Source organism: Chiloscyllium plagiosum, unplaced genomic scaffold, assembly GCF_037043375.1.
Source record: "Chiloscyllium plagiosum isolate Xiang-an unplaced genomic scaffold, Cpla_swu_hap1 HiC_scaffold_25, whole genome shotgun sequence".
NCBI classification, from domain to species: Eukaryota; Metazoa; Chordata; class Chondrichthyes; order Orectolobiformes; family Hemiscylliidae; genus Chiloscyllium; species Chiloscyllium plagiosum.
This window is the reverse complement of record NW_028270163.1, coordinates 40932643-40948596: the sequence shown is the minus strand read 5'-3', so window position 1 is coordinate 40948596 and position 15954 is coordinate 40932643. Positions and strand designations below refer to the sequence as shown.

The 15954-nt window shown below is 38.9% G+C and overlaps 1 protein-coding gene across 2 annotated transcripts in view; it reads right to left on the bottom strand.

The window, feature by feature from the left end:
• Window positions 1-15954, bottom strand: part of LOC122562201 (E3 ubiquitin-protein ligase rnf213-alpha-like) — a 156764-nt gene that overhangs the window by 83054 nt on the left and 57756 nt on the right. For both annotated transcript variants that reach the window (XM_043714879.2, XM_043714880.2), the window contains 11 exons: window positions 15372-15470; window positions 13791-13913; window positions 12568-12742; window positions 10791-10958; window positions 8350-8508; window positions 6254-6831; window positions 5486-5645; window positions 5131-5348; window positions 4842-4988; window positions 3698-3856; window positions 1331-2762 (listed from right to left, as the gene is read on the bottom strand). In XM_043714879.2, coding sequence (XP_043570814.2) covers window positions 1331-2762; window positions 3698-3856; window positions 4842-4988; window positions 5131-5348; window positions 5486-5645; window positions 6254-6831; window positions 8350-8508; window positions 10791-10958; window positions 12568-12742; window positions 13791-13913; window positions 15372-15470 — 3418 coding nt within the window. The remainder of the gene's footprint in view (window positions 1-1330; window positions 2763-3697; window positions 3857-4841; window positions 4989-5130; window positions 5349-5485; window positions 5646-6253; window positions 6832-8349; window positions 8509-10790; window positions 10959-12567; window positions 12743-13790; window positions 13914-15371; window positions 15471-15954) is intronic.

The following is a 15954-nucleotide window of genomic DNA, read 5'->3' as shown; positions in this document are numbered from 1 at the left end:
TTAATGGTGGTTCAGGGAAATTTAAGTTAATCAGTATTAAAGAATGGGGAAACGAGAGAAAAATCAACTTCCAAATAATTCTTTTTTGCCAAATTATCGAGTCATAGAGATGAACAGCACAGAAGCAGACCCTCAGTCCAACTCATCCATTCGGACCAGATATACCAACCTAAGCTAGTCCCACCTGCCAGCACTTGGCCCATATCCCTCCAAACCCTTCCTATTCATTTACCCCATCCAGATGCCTTTTAAATGTTGTTATTGTACCAGCCTCCACCACTTTCTCTGGCAGCTCATTCCATACACGCACCATTCTCTGCATGAAAAAGTTGCCCCTTAATTCTCTTTTATATCTTTCTCGTCTCACACTCATACTATGCCCTCTAGTTCTGGACTCTCCCACTCCAGTGAAAAATCTTTGTCTATTTATTCTATCCATGTCCCTCATGATTTTATAAACCTCTATGAGGTCACCCCTCAGTCTTCAATGCTCCAGGGAAAACAGCCCTAGCCTATTCAACCTCTCCCTATAGCTCAAATCCTTCAACACTGGCAACATGCTTATAAATCTTTGCTGAACCCTTTCAACATCCTTCTGACAGGGAGGAGACCAGAATTGCACGCAATATTCCAAAAGTGGGCTAACCAACGTCCTGTACAACCACAATATGATATCCTAACTCCAATACTCAATGCTCTGACCAATAAAGGAAAGCATACCAAACACCTTCTTCACTATCCTATCTACCTGCGACTCTACTTTCAAGGAGCTATGAACCTGCGCTCCAGGTCTCTCTGTTCAGCAACACTCCCTGGGTCTGTACCATTAAGTGTATAAGTCCTGCTAAGATTTGCTCTCCCAAAATGCAGCACCTTGCATTTATCTGAATTAAACTCCATCTGCTACTCCTCAGCCCATTGGCCCATCTGATCAAGAACCCATTGTAATCTGAGGTAACTTTCTTCGCTGTCCACTACATTTTCAATTTTGATGCCATCTGCAAACTTACTAACTATACCTCCTATGTTCATATCCAAATCACTTATATAAGTGACAAAATATAGTGGACCCAGCATCGATCCTTGTGGCATTCCACTGATCACAGCTCTCCAGTCTGAAAAACAACCCTCCACCACCCCCCTCTGTCTTCTACCTTAGAGCTAGTTCTGTTAAATCTCCCTCATCCTACTGCCCCACATCTCAGGTTTATCCATCTTCACTCCCCTCTCTCTTGTTACCCTGCACACAAAAATATTGGGTGTGCTTCTCAATCCCAGAATATTGATGGAATACAAAGCTAAGTTAAGAAGGACAGACTTTGGTACCTACCCACTCCAGGTCTTTTTGATGATACAACTCTGACTGAAAGTCGGTCAAGGAATACATTGGCTGCAGAGATCTGCCCCAGGGGGACAGTGAAATGCTGTTCCAAATATTGCTGAATGGCTTCTGTTTTAATATTCAGTCCTGCAGGTACTTTGTAATGACTGAGATATGATGGGACATAGCAATGCTGGCGTTTAGTATCGCAGATTGCAACAAACTGATAGTCTGGTTTACATTGACACAGTAATTCCTCAAACAGTTCTCCAAATCTGACACCTGTTTCATAACTTAGGCAATCGGCATGAATCACTGTATAGATTTTCTGTTCATGAGACCCTTCGCTCAACGCCCTTCGTAAGAATAGTTCTACTTCTTCGTTAGTTGTTTCTTCAGAGCAAAGAAGTACTTCATCATACGTCGGCAGAGGTTGTCCTTGAGTTTGCATGTAGAGGCATAATGCGGCCTTAAAGATCTCAGGCTGTGCACACACTATGAGATTTGGTCTTCCATGACGCAGAGATGGAGGAAGCTGCCTGCTTATTGTTGCTTCATTCATACGAGACAGGCAGCCAAGTAATTCACCGAAAGCAAATATATCCAAATGGTTAATTAAAAAAGTGGCCATGTTTTCCATAAACTTGTTCCAGAGTAGTGTAATTGCCTCAGAAAGATTTGCCTCTTCCTTTTCGAAAGCTGTTTTTAATACATCAGCATCAGGAATTTCCTCACAGACAAATTCTGAAGATTCAATCTGTTGGAACCGGGCAGGTTCTGTGTGCTGGAATTCAGAGGGTTCAGTATACTGGGACTCTGTTAATTCATTATCATGTTCCTCATGATGGTCATGAGTAGGTGTTGGAGCATAAACTCTTTCTGTGATGTACTGCAGTGAACTTGCAGTTGGCAGATCAATTTCTATCGAATCCATACCAACCTCCTCACTCTCACTCTCTTCAGTTTCCAGCTCAAAGTCATCCGACTCCTCATCTTCAAAAGTCTCACTCAAATCAATTAGCCGAGGCATTGCCCTTCTGATGTCATTCACTGTGCAGTCAGGTTTAATGAATGATAACATTGTCACCAGCTGCTCACACAAAGGCTTCCCAGCAGCAAAGCCTCCCAGTCCTGAACACAGATACACTACCTGTTCTGCTGTGTAGTAATTCAGATGGTAGTACTTTGCTCGGCTCTTCTCAATAAACTGATGCCACTCCTGAAGGCATTTTTCAAGTGCTCTGCACAATAGCGGGAGTTGCTCTGAGAGATCACCACATACATTCAGGGGTCCAATATCCTTTACTTTAAAGTCCATCGTCATGCAGACATCGCTCTCTTTACTGCAATGCACACGTGCCCTCCAGTTTCTATAAAGCATGTTTCCAGATGAGTACAATTCAATAAATGCTTTTCCAAGTCGCTGGACATTGTTAAAATTCTGTTGAAAGTAAACATGTTCAAGTCTATAAGTACCGGACTAAATAAGGGGTCCAGCTAATTACAGCTGTCCATTTAGGACTTAACTTTTTTAAATCTACAACTGCAAGTACAAAAAGTTGTAATAACTATTTAAATGCTGTGTAAATTTTAAAACTATGATTGGTGTTCCAAGCGAATTTTACACTGATACAATACTATAAATGAAGAAGCTGTATGTGCAGACATTTTGTACACGAAAAACACGTTGCTGTCGGTTTCTTTTGAAGTATCAAATGATTATACACAAATATTGGTTACTTTTATTGGTACGTTTTCTCTGTCCATTTTTGCAAACATTATTTTCAAGTATTTCATGACTGATAACTCAATGAAGTTTGTTGTCTTGCGAGTCAGCGTGAGGAAGTAGCATTCTACACCAAGCCTGATCCTTGAGCTTAATTCTCCCACAAGAGCAGGAGGGAAGGCGGGGAGGAGCCCATAATCAGGTGAGAATGTGCAGGGTTGACAGGCCATGTCTTCCTGACTCCCCCAATCAAATCAGGCACAGGGGAAGTCAAGATTGACCTTCCCACTCAAAGGCCAATTGAAGCCATCAAGCGGTCACTTTTGAATTAGTTAAGGATGTTACCCCATTGATGCTGGTATTTTTACCAGCTCAAGAGGGAACCATACACCACGTGGACAGAAAACCATGATTGCAGCAAGTTCCACCCCACTGGAACATGCTCCCCCATGGCTCCCAATGATCCATTCCCAGCCCCACTTCACAGGAGCAGCTGACTCAGAGGAGCCTGTCTCACTCACTTGTTCCCTGGGGCCCCTTCTTTTCACATACTAGGCCCCACTGCAGTCCCAGAAGTAAACTGTCTTCATATAATGAAGCATTTTTAGGTTTGTTTTCAAGTTCAAGGCCATACTATTTTATTAAGTTACCTCCATGAATCTGGCAACTTCCTCTTTCCCACATTCTCTTTTTCCTGACATCAGCATTAGTTTGTTCTGCAATTCTTTTAGTTCCTTCAGGGTGTACATCTTCCATTCGTCAGTGCGCTCATCATAAAGGGCCAGGTGAAGGACTCTTTCAAGTGACAGCTACAAATAAAATTAGGTAAAACAGCTCATCTTCTGTTGAACATGATCAAACATGGACATTTCATAGTGAATTTTGGTTTTAAATATACACTTTAAGAAAATAGATTTTATTCGTATAATTAAGAGCCTATATAAACATGCTTTGGAGGTGCAGTTGTTAATGCTTTCCATTTGTATTTAAGTAATCGAGCTTTGTGCAATGCAATATGTATCTAGGTCTCTTGTAACTATGCTGTCTTTAGTTGGGCGATTCTGTCTATGTAACTGAGAATGATGACAGGAGGGTCAATTATCTTGTGATCTTGGCCCATCGTGGATTCTCCGTCTGCTTCACTAATGCTCTTTAGGAAAGGAGATCTTACCTAGACTTGCCTAAATGTGGATCCACAACAATGTGGTTGATTCTTCTCTAGCCTTTGAAATAGCCTAACACTCCACTCAGTTCAAGGACATTTACAAACGGACAGGAGATGTCGTCTTTGCCATTAGCGCCCCAAAAATAAAAATAATACTCATGCAAGAATCAAATTAAAAACAAACCATCAAATAACAGAGAGATTATGTTGCCATCTTCAGTGATACATATGTAGAACTTTGGGTGATGAGAACCTTATCAGAAATTTGATTGTGTGATATTTACTTTGATGTAGTAGCTGATGTGGGAAAGGAAATAAACTCACGCAGATTCAAAAGATCTTATAGAGCTGAGTCTAAAAATACACTGCATGGACATAAAATTGGAATTTTTGCTTTACCTTTGGCCTGTGATCCATCTTGAGTGCTCAGTGTTTGTCACTAAAACTTTGATTTCCAACAACCATACGAAAGCTTATCCCACAAAAACCTAACCCAACCTCACCCGAGGATCATTGACTCCAGCCCCAACCTAAGCCCACCCAACCAACTTCACTCTGTGACCAGTGATACATCACCACAGCTTTCTCTTAATTTTGGTTTGACTAACCATCTATTTAAATGCAAGTACCTTTTCATCAAGTGGTTCAAGAATGCTGCCCACAACATAAACTCCTTTATGATTGATGGCTGTTGCTAACGACAGGGAGGAGGTCTCTACAGATCCATGACTTTCCCTCAAGGTTATCAGCCATTCCAAGTAACGGGCAGAATCTCTCTAATGGAATAAAGAAATTAAAATTTGGAGCTTAGAACGTCATTTGGTTTCAGCAGTTTCAGAACTGAAGTGAAAACTAAAGTAATTTTGCACACTTGCAACGAGCATGCTGCTCAGAATTAAAACATTTTAAGCTTCTCACCAGTTTTTGGGAAAGTTTAGGATCACTCTTAAGTGCCTTCTGGATTTTATATACAGCAGTCTTCAACTCTTCAAAATCTGTGTTTTGCTGCAGTTCATAAATTAAGGGAGAATATCCCATCACAGCGTCATGGAAACAGGCGACACGATCAATTTCCATGTCATTTTCTCCAGCTGATATGGATGCCAGGTCCACAAACACTTTGACCTCCCTTAAGTCTGAGTGAAAGCAGAAGACACAAAGGATGAGGGCAACAGGAATATAGAACCATTAAACATGTTTCAAAATCTGCCCAGAGTAACAAAAGGAATTCTAGAATTAAATACAGGGATTGCATCATTGTATTTCTACTTACTTGTCAAAGCATCTTTTACCCAGTTTACAAATGGCTGCTTTTGAATAAATTCCTGTAAACACTCTCTGCATTCTGGAGTGATTTTCACCAGTAGCTTTTTGGTCTCAATTAAGTCTCTGTCAATATATTCGAGAGACTGTTTCTTGAAAGAGTGTTCAGTCTGAATAAAAAGTAAGAAAAAGTACCTGATACTGACTGAAGGATGTAAAGTTTCATGATAAACTCCACTATGTAATCAACATGGAATCATTCGTGAATGTCTGTTATTATATTTGTAGAAGCGAACAAGCTATTTACTGATGATAATTTGCTTCCCTTTATCATCATTAAATAAGCAAGAGCTATTTTTACTTTCTTCCTGTAAGTGGGGAAGAATATTTGGCCATAATTCAACCATTTAGGACAAATGCTGCAGGCATTCTCTATCAGCATTTGATTGCTTCCTTATAATAACTCCAAAATGTCCGCATGACCACCGTATTGTTACTATGGCTCACATTTAATGTGTTTTTCCAGCTATTACATTAGTCATATCAGTATTTATAAAACTCAGATATCAGACAACGTCACAGCTATCATTAATCTAAGAAACAGTAGAAAAAAATTCCCCTTCCCAATACATCAAAACAGAAAGCCAAAGAACAACACTAATAGCTAGTAAGTAGCAAAGTCAACAGCCAGTCCAAGATTTGATTTGCTTTAGAAATGTTCATTTACCAGGAACCAGATGCCAATACATTACTAACCTACAAAGTATTATATACTTACTACTTTTGTCAAATTCTGAATTTTTCTGAAGTCTCCCTGCAGGTTTAGCTCCCTCACGATGTCTTGAAGTACTCGCGCAGAGTCAATAGCTGAGTGAAGTTGAAAATACTGTTGAATCTGCTCAAGCTTTTTATCAGGCAAATCGCTTTCTTTTACCATTTTGAACATGATGGCTAGCTCATTCCTAATTTCATCAGATTTCTCTCTTTGATCAGAAAACATCCAGTCAATCTCCTGGAATGTTATGGTGCCCTTGTCAGTTTTACTGCATAGCCCTTTGTAATCAGTCCAGCAGCAGCTCCAGATCCCAGTGCAAAGATCCTCCAACGTACTTTCTTTATAAGTGGGCACTGAAGTGGCTCGTAGCCAGCACTTTTGAAGAACCATGCTATCTTTGAGCTGATGCATTGTCATTGCCATGTCTTTAACAGCACTGCTCAGGACGAAATATTTAACATTACAAATAGCTTGACTTTCAATTTCTTCAGCTGTCCAGGGTTTTGTTTCAATGAGCTCATCGAATCTCATGGATTGGATATTGGCCTTGTGTTTTTCTTCAAGGGGACTGATATCAGTGACTATAAAGGAAGCATAGATGGGTATTTCTTTAGAAAAAAAAATCAATTCTGCAATATATAGAGAGCGTTGAAAATATTTAGATTTGACAAACCACTATTTTAATTTGGAAAATTCAATTTAAACAATAAAATTGAAAACTATAGATCAGAATTTAAAATTGATGGAAGACCCTTAAACAGATACTTATAAAACAGAATGTATATTTTCCAACCCAGTAATTATTAACAGTGAAGTTACAGTAATAAAACTTGTGAAATATTTTGACAGAAAGTGTTAATTATTTAATTAAAAGATATTTCAATTTCCTGTATTATTGTCTTTGTGTTCTTTAAACTACAGCCAGTTCCCTTTGATGGAACGGGCCCCGTTGCTGAGTCTGTTCACAATTGTGTGCCAGTTGGGACACAACACAGGACAATATAAAGCTGCCATTTGTAAGTACAGGAAATGTTTGCAACTTAAATCTTTAAAATACACCCCTTTTGGGATTGCATTCATAACTTTGAGTGTTCATAAGTCAACGGTTATAAATCAGGAACCCCTGTGTAAGGTCTTACATGTGAAGGTTTGTTTGAAAACCTCTTGATATCCATTCCTTTCAAATAACCAGGTATTGAGCCTGTCAACCTGCATCCTTTGAGGCTGTGGCACAAGTCTGTCTCTGAAAAATTCTGACCCATTAATCCAAAGCTTGAGGGAAACAGTTGACCTTAGTTATTATTGCCAAAGAAAAACTGATCTTAACTGATGTTATTGCCATTTATGCATCTGAACTAACAGAATCTACTCGCTTCTATTTCACTTTATATAAGCTCTGAATAATGACTAATGTTGTCATAGGTACGGCAGCCCACCTTGGATCAAGTCCCTTTTATGAAAGTTGTTTTTCTCAGTGGGAAACCCTCTCAAGATCTTCAATTTGATTTTAAAATTAACAATGATTATAATTTCATTTCACTTTATAGGATACGGATGATTGGAGTTAATAATAAGCTTCCAAAAAATGAATTGAATCTTTTCAGCTTTGTGCAAAAATAATAATGATATTCTCAATGAGAATCATAAAGTGATACAGTGCAGAAGGAGGCAATTCAGCCCATCATTGGGGTGTCAAAATAAGATTTCCAAAAGATCAGAACAGAAGGAGTATGGTTGACCTCCATTATGATCATTTCTCAAAGTGAAAATTTTGGCACAGTAAAATGCCAGTATTTTCATTACCAATTCTCAACAATACGTATTTCCATTAGGATTTGTAGAATGTGGGCAGCTTTTATAGTGACAGCAATGCACATTATTCCTTGATTATTATTTACTTCAGTAATTGCTCGTTATTCCCATGTTTTGACCAAATACTACAAGCAGATTTAACTTTGTTTTTGTTTGATAAATTTTGATAACGTTAATTAAATAAACTCTATGGGAGAATTCATCTGTTGTCTACTTTTCTTTGTTCATCAATTACTCAAAATGACATGAACCATCTATCAGATAGACAGTTTTGATAAATACTGTACCTGAAATAGTTTCGTGAATTTTATCAATCATATTTATTAATGTTCCAATGGATTTTCTCTCATTCTGAAAGATCTCAAGTTCATCTTCTCTCCTTGACATCAGCTTTTCTGCATCAACTTGAAAAAATGCCTTGCTTTGATGGTCTGGGAGTTTCTGTTCTGTAAATGAAGGACACACCTGAAGAAGGGTCACTGGATTCAAAACGCTAACTCTTTCTCTCTCCACAGATGCTGCCAGACCTGCTGAGTTTCTCCAGCAATTTCTGTTTCTGTTTCACACACCAAAATTGTGGAAAATTGCCCTGACCACAAAAAAAGAGTCAAATCTAACCCAACCCCATCAATCAATTTACCACCCCATCAATCTCCCCCTTAACCATCAGCAAAGTGGTGAAAGTTACCACTGACAGTGCCAACAAATGGTAGTTACACAAAAAAACTTACCCACTGATGCTCAATTTAGGCTCCAAAGGGACCACTTAATGACCAACTGCAATAGCTCATTGCAAATGGGATGAAAGAGGAATCCCAGTGGTGAACTAAAAGTAAGTGCCCTTGAAAATCAGGTAGTATTTGGCAGAGACTGGCGGCAAGGAATCCAATTAAAATTGGAGTCAATAGGAACCAGGAGGAAATTCTTCCCTGATTGGAGTCCTACCTAGGGACTAGATTAAGTTAGGATATCTGGTCGGCATGAACGAGTTGGACTGAATGGTCTGTTTCCACGCTGTATATCTCTATGACTCTAAATGGAGGTGATTGTGGTTTCTGGAGATAGTCATCATAATTCCAGGACATGATTGCAAGAGGATACCATCTGAGGCTAAACCCTCTGCAGCTGCTTTATTAATGAACATTTTCCCTCACCAAAGATGGGAAAGCTCACCAATAATTGCACAATGCTTACCTCCACTCCTCAGGTACCTACGTAGGCATCTAAACCAACACGCGGCAAGATTTGGACAGCATTCAGACTTGGGCTGATAAGGATCAAGTATCATTTATGCCATACCCCCACAAAGCAATATCTCCACAAGAGAATATGTTTTCAACCTCCTCTCACCTATTGCTGAATCCTTCACCATCACCATCAGGAAGGGGTGTGGGGGAGGGGGTGTAAATCACCACTGGCCAGAAACTGAACTGGCCAATCCATATAACTCCAGGGAATACCTCCTATTTGTGAGCCTGCATTTGGTAAATTTACTTACCTGCACAATACTTTCTGTATGCCTTTTTGTCTGCTGCCTCTCCAATGTTTGCCTATCCATGAGTTTCTAGAAGTAAAAGCAATGTGCAGTTGTGTGTTGCACAGTTGGTCATTTTTGCTGTTCGCAAAAATCACTGACTACAACATTTCCCAGAATGCATCTCCCATGGTGGGACTTCACTGGATTGTGTTGCAAAAGTGGCCCAGAGACTTAGAATTCTGCAATGACCGACTCATCTCCTATCTACTTGAAACCACTCCACTGCTGATCAGCTACAAATTAAGGATATAATGGAATATTCTCAATTTTCCTGGACAAAATCAGCTCTGACAAACACTCAGGACTCTGAACACCACGAAGGACTAAAATGGTCCTCTTGTTTGGTTATCTGTCCATCACTCTCAACATGCATTTTTACTCAGTGCACTATAGTAGCAATGTATACCCTCTACCCTCAGGCTTCTTCTGCAGCAACTTCCAAATCTATGCCTCTACTATATAGAAGGACAAGGGCGGCAGATACACTACCTGTAAGTTTTTCTTTAAGACATGAACCATCCTGACTTGGGAATTATATCTTGGTTCCTTTATCATCTGTGGAGCAAAATCCTGGATCTCCCTTCCTGCCTGCATTGTGGATGTATGTGTACCTGAACTAAATGAACTGCAACAAAGCAACATACTATCATCTTAGCAAAAAGCTAATTAGGAATGTGTAACAAATGCTATCCAGTGATGCTTGTATTCAATGAGTGAATAAAAATAAATTTTACCTCTTTTCATCCAAAGCATCAAGGTGGCACAGGAATGAGAATCAAGCAGTTCTTTTCCATACTTCTATACTGATTTGGAGTAATTGTACTATTGACAGGTTGAAGTGTTTGTGTTTCTGACTCTGACACAGACTATGCATGAATCAGGCTCTGAGGCAACTATAGATCCTTATTACCTGGGGCAACTAGCAAGGTCAATCTGAAGCATGACATCTTCCAATCATCCAACCAGTAAGTAAAGAGATCTTCCTTTGTGGAAGCCACAGGGTGAGGGTCTCATTTTACCACATCGCTTGATTAATTAACTGTTCTCCGATGGTTTTGTAGTGGTCAGGAGAATAAAGTATATAGACTGAAAACTGTTCTACACTGTAACTGCAAAGTGAATATAGCATATATTGCAAAAGCCAGTTAGGTAACAGAGTTAATTGTGCCACATTATGTGAGCCAGACTTACGTGCTTTAAATAAATTGAAATACTCCTTTCTTTTCTGCAGGAGTAACTGTAGGTCAGCAACTGTTATGCAACCTTGCCAGAGATATTCAACCACCATGCGAAAACTCTTCTCAGCATCTTTTAGTAAACCTCTTGCTTTTTCCGAGACATCAAGTTGACTGCAGTCACCTGGAGATCACCATATATATCAGGTATAATGTAGATTCATGTGTCCAAGCTAATTACAAGATAAACATTTAATTGGAATAAACCTACACCATAGTTTCAAAAATTTTCTCTTTTTTTCATATATCTTCCATGTAAAAGAAATAAAGTCAAAAAGCAAAGAATTCAACTTGGACTGGTTCCAGGAAAATCAAACGTACTTAAGGGACAGAGTAAAATTTAACTGTAGAGTTGCACTTACGATGTATTAAAACTAAAAAGGGATAGCTGTTTTGCAGTTTACAACATGTGTTGATGACTGAAACAGTCCTCTGTCAATATTGCTTTTAGTTTGTTTATTACAGGAGAAGTCTTAAAAAGTGAAATCTTATCAGATCGTCTTTTCCTCTATCCACCAGAAGTTTAAATTGATTTTTAAAAAAGTTTTAACAGACATTGAAGATCATAACACTATTTCCTTTAAAACCACCTTCCTGCATTTAGAAAATTTGTGGTAGCAGGTTTTGTATGACTGTAATGTTCATTCAGGTGGAATTAATACATAACTATAGCTTCCTATAAATGCTTCAAACTTCACGCACTAAGATCTCTTCAGGGATCATTGGGCACCTAACCTCCGTGCTGAGATGGCTTGTGTTTTGCATAAGCCTTTTTGTCAACTTTGTATCACTTCTCAGCTCAGCATCCACTTCAATGAATGAGATTTCGCAATCTGAGAGGGAGGCTCCTGCTTCTCCTGGATATGTTGTCATGTATGTTTTTACACTCTGGGAAATATCTTCTCTCTCTCTCAATCTCTCTCCACCTTATACATAACAGGAATGAAGATAGCAGAGTAGCTGGGCCGAGAGGTCAAACTGAATGAAATGACTTTGCATGGTACACGTTGGTAGGGGAACAATGAACCATGAAAGCTAATGGATTGCCGTGAAAAGCTGAAGCAGTCACTGCAGTAGTAAAAAACCTGCTGCCAAACCTAATCTCAGGACGTTCAGCCGTAGGCAACAAATTCTCCGATGTTAGTATCATTCGCATCTCAAAAGCAAATACAGAATCTTTACATCATCGCAGTTCTTTCTGTGTGAAGTCATAGAAGTTGAATCAACGACTCCAGCAGAATCATTTAAAATAACACTAAAACCCCACAACTTGTTGAAATTTACTCTATGCTGCAGAGACAGAAATCAAAGTATTTGGGTACTTAGAGTAGTGACATTTGGAAGGCAGAATGGGTTACTCCATTCAGCATTAGCATTCATCGAGCTGAAGGTTCACTGAAGTCGACAATGGAATCAAAATACAGTAACACCACTGGGGCTAAACTACCAAACAGTGCAAGAGTTGGTTAGTTCAGATGGCTAATTTGTGATGCAGAGTGATACCAACAGCATGAATTCAATTTTCACACTGGGCTGAGGTTACCATGAAGGACTCTCCTTCTCAATCTTTCCTGTGACTTGCAATGTGGTGACCCTTAGGTTAAACCACTACCAGTCATCTCTCACTAGTGGCAGAGCAGCCTAGGACAATGGTGACTTTACCAAATCACTTGTTAACAAAGTCTTGTATTTATCGCAGGTAAAAGCAAAGCAAATCGACAAAAATTGATTACCTTGTAGAAGGCAATAATGCACAGCACAATCTGAACTTAGCACACAGCCAACACCTCGGAATTTGCTGCTTTCCATTCTTTTGCCAGATTCTTCGATTATTTCTGATAAAACGTTTGGACATTTTTGGTGCTTCAATACTTGCAACTTTTCAAGTAGTTCAGCTTCCTTTTTGCTCTAAAATTTAGTTGAAAGGAAGACATTTAAAATTTCCCTGCACTCCTGAGCACAACGATTCTTTCACAAATATAATTCACAGCCAAACATAATCTGCATGTCCCTTTTTCAGTCATAAGATTTTGACTTCTGTCATGAATTAACATTACACTGTCTACACTTTAATTTTCTTGCATTCATTTTGAATGTGAAGGCACAGAGGAGTAAATGTTTTCAATCTCACATTTCCAGTGGATTGGGAGCAAGTAAAGTATTAGGACTTTAAACGTTGGGGCTATATTTTCAACTGAGGTTCCTTGTGAAACTTTCTCATTGAATGCACAGGATTGCAGAATTAACTCAGTAATATGTCCAAGTGCATTTTCATTGACAATATACACACAATTATGGAATTAACCCTAGGCTCTCTACAAGTCCGTTTATCTAACACACACAATTACGGCATCCACTAATATCACCAGTTGCCTTAGCACTTCACACATGACTACAGCAGACCCCTTATTCTTGTGATAAAGAAAGTTAAAAATCACACAACATCAGGTTATAGTCCAACAGGCTTGTCCAACAGGTAGATGAAGAAGCAGTTGTCCAAAAGCTAGTGCTTCCAAATAAACCTGTTGAACTGTAACCTGGTGTTGTGTGATTTTTAACTTTGTCCACCCTAGTCCAACACTGGCTCCACCACATCATACGATGAAGAAATAATCCTTCATTTTCAGGTGGAAACAGTAAGGGGAAAATGAAATCAGCCACCCCACTCTTTCCTATGAAAGTGACTTCTTTGGCCTCATGGGAGCAAATCTGACGAAAGATCCCTTTAAAATATTAATAGGCCAATCTGTTAAACATTTTCACATCTAACAAGAGTAGCTATTGGCAACAAGCACCAGTAACTTTAAATGAAACTCTGGCTTTGCTGGCTATTGCAAAGGATAGGAAAGTTTGAGATTTGTACTTACATTGATTGAATGGAAAATAATCTCCCAAAATTAACATCTTAAATTAATCTCTTGTAGGTTAAACATTTTCATTTGGTATTTTCTCTTACCTGGCAAACCTCTTTCACAGCATTAAGTGCACAACACTCAAAACAATCCAAAAGAGTGGGATTTAATGCAGTTAAAGTTTCCTTCTCATTCCAGTAGATTACAATCTGATCGCAGGGTGTCTCCTATTAATTAAATGCAACAGTCAAAATAAAATGTATAACCACAGTTATAACATACACGGGATTTTTAAAAATAAAGTTTGAATTTTAGTGAATAATTGGGTGCTTGAAACATGCAACTGTGTTTCTGTCTCCACTGATGCTGCCAGATCTGCTGGAAGTATCGAGTACTTTCCATTTCTATTCCTCTAACATCATTGCTGTGAGCTAAAAAGGGTTGTCACTGTCTTAGTTTATTTTGCTAACTGCATAGAATTGATGGGATATCACACTTGATACACTGGAAATACTCTGCTCGCTTTTACAGGGGTCAGAGACATAAAGTCCTCCAGCATGGAAACAGACCCTTTGGTCCAACTAGTCTATGTTGACCATATTCCTAAACCAAACTAATCTTATTTGCCTGTGTTTGGCCCATATCCCTCAAAACTTTTCCTATCATGTACTTATCCAAATGTTATTATTGTAACTGTACCTGTATGCACCACTTCCTCTGCCAGTTCATTCCATATACGAACCACTCTCTGTGTAAAAACATTGCCCCTTGTGTTCTTTTTAAATCTTTCTCCTCTCACTTTAAAAATGTGCCTGCTAAGCTTTAAACTCCCCCGCTCTGGGGGAAAGACCTTGCTATTTACCTTATCTAATCCCCTCATGATTTTCTACAAGGTCACCCCTCAACCTCCTACATTCCAGTGAATAAAGTCCCAGCCTATCCAGTCTATCTTTATAACCTAAACCCTCCATTCCCATCAACATCCTGGTAGATATTTCCTGAACCCTCTTCAATTTAATAATATCCTTTCTCAGGACGCCATGTTGAGGTTGTAAAGGATGTTGGTGAGACCCCTTTTGAAGTAGTGTGCACAGTTCTGGTTGCCCATTTCTTAACCAATGTGTCTACATGTGATGTAAATTTCAAAGAATTATGTACCAGAATTCCCAGGTCTCTCTGTTCTACAACACTACCCAGGGCCCTACCATTATTTGAATAAGTTCTACCCTTGTTTGTTTTACCTTGCATTTATCAAAACTATCTACCACTCCTCGGCTCATTGACCAAATTGATCAAGATCTCTTTGTAATCTTAAATAAATTTCTTCACTGTCCACTAAACCACTACTTTTGGTCTCATAGCAAACTTACTAATCATGCCTCCAATATTTTCATCCAATTCGTTTATATAAATGACAAACAAAAGCACCTTCAAAATTAGCTCATTGCCGATCGCCACATGCTCAATTTGAGTTCAAGAGGGTTCTCACATTCATTTTACACATTAAGTTATCTTTCTCAATAAAATTTACATCAAAGTTGCAGATGCAGATTTCAGAACTCTAAATTGCCAACCTATAATTTTACTGATACTGTCAATTAGTAAATCAGTACTTAATTTATGACAAAACACCTGTCTAGTACCAGGCGATTATAAAAAACAGAAGAGCTGCATTTGTAGACTACCTGCTCCAATCTTTTTATAAGGTCAGTTTTTGTCATATCTCTCCACTCAGTTGTCCAGTCAGCAAATCCACATTCTAAGGAGAAGTGGCAACACCACATCTGCAAAGTGAGTGAAATGTTTATGAATTGCTTCTGAAATTATTGTAACATCATTCAAAATAATTATATGCATGATAGATCTTTGAAAAAAAATTCAAGTTTACACTGATTGCTACATGCATACTGCAGAACAATTTCCAACGTTGAGATGTCAGGTCACAAGCAAAGTCAACAGCTTGTGATCATGCAGTTCATATAATTTAAACAGGACCCAGAACATATCTATTCCTTTTGATAAACATCAAGAATGGATTCACTGTCCAGCACATCTTTGCCTCCGCTGAGAGACACAGACATGAAAGAGCTACAATCAATCCACATATGAAGTGCAAACCAGCCACATTCCAAATGGAACCATGTCTCGGATCTCCGTACTGCAAGGATGAGTTCTGAATGGGCTGCTCTCCAATCACTTTCCTCTCATTCATAAGTTGCAAAAATAGACTAAGATTCATTCCTTGAGCAGAAGAGTAGGGAAGAACGC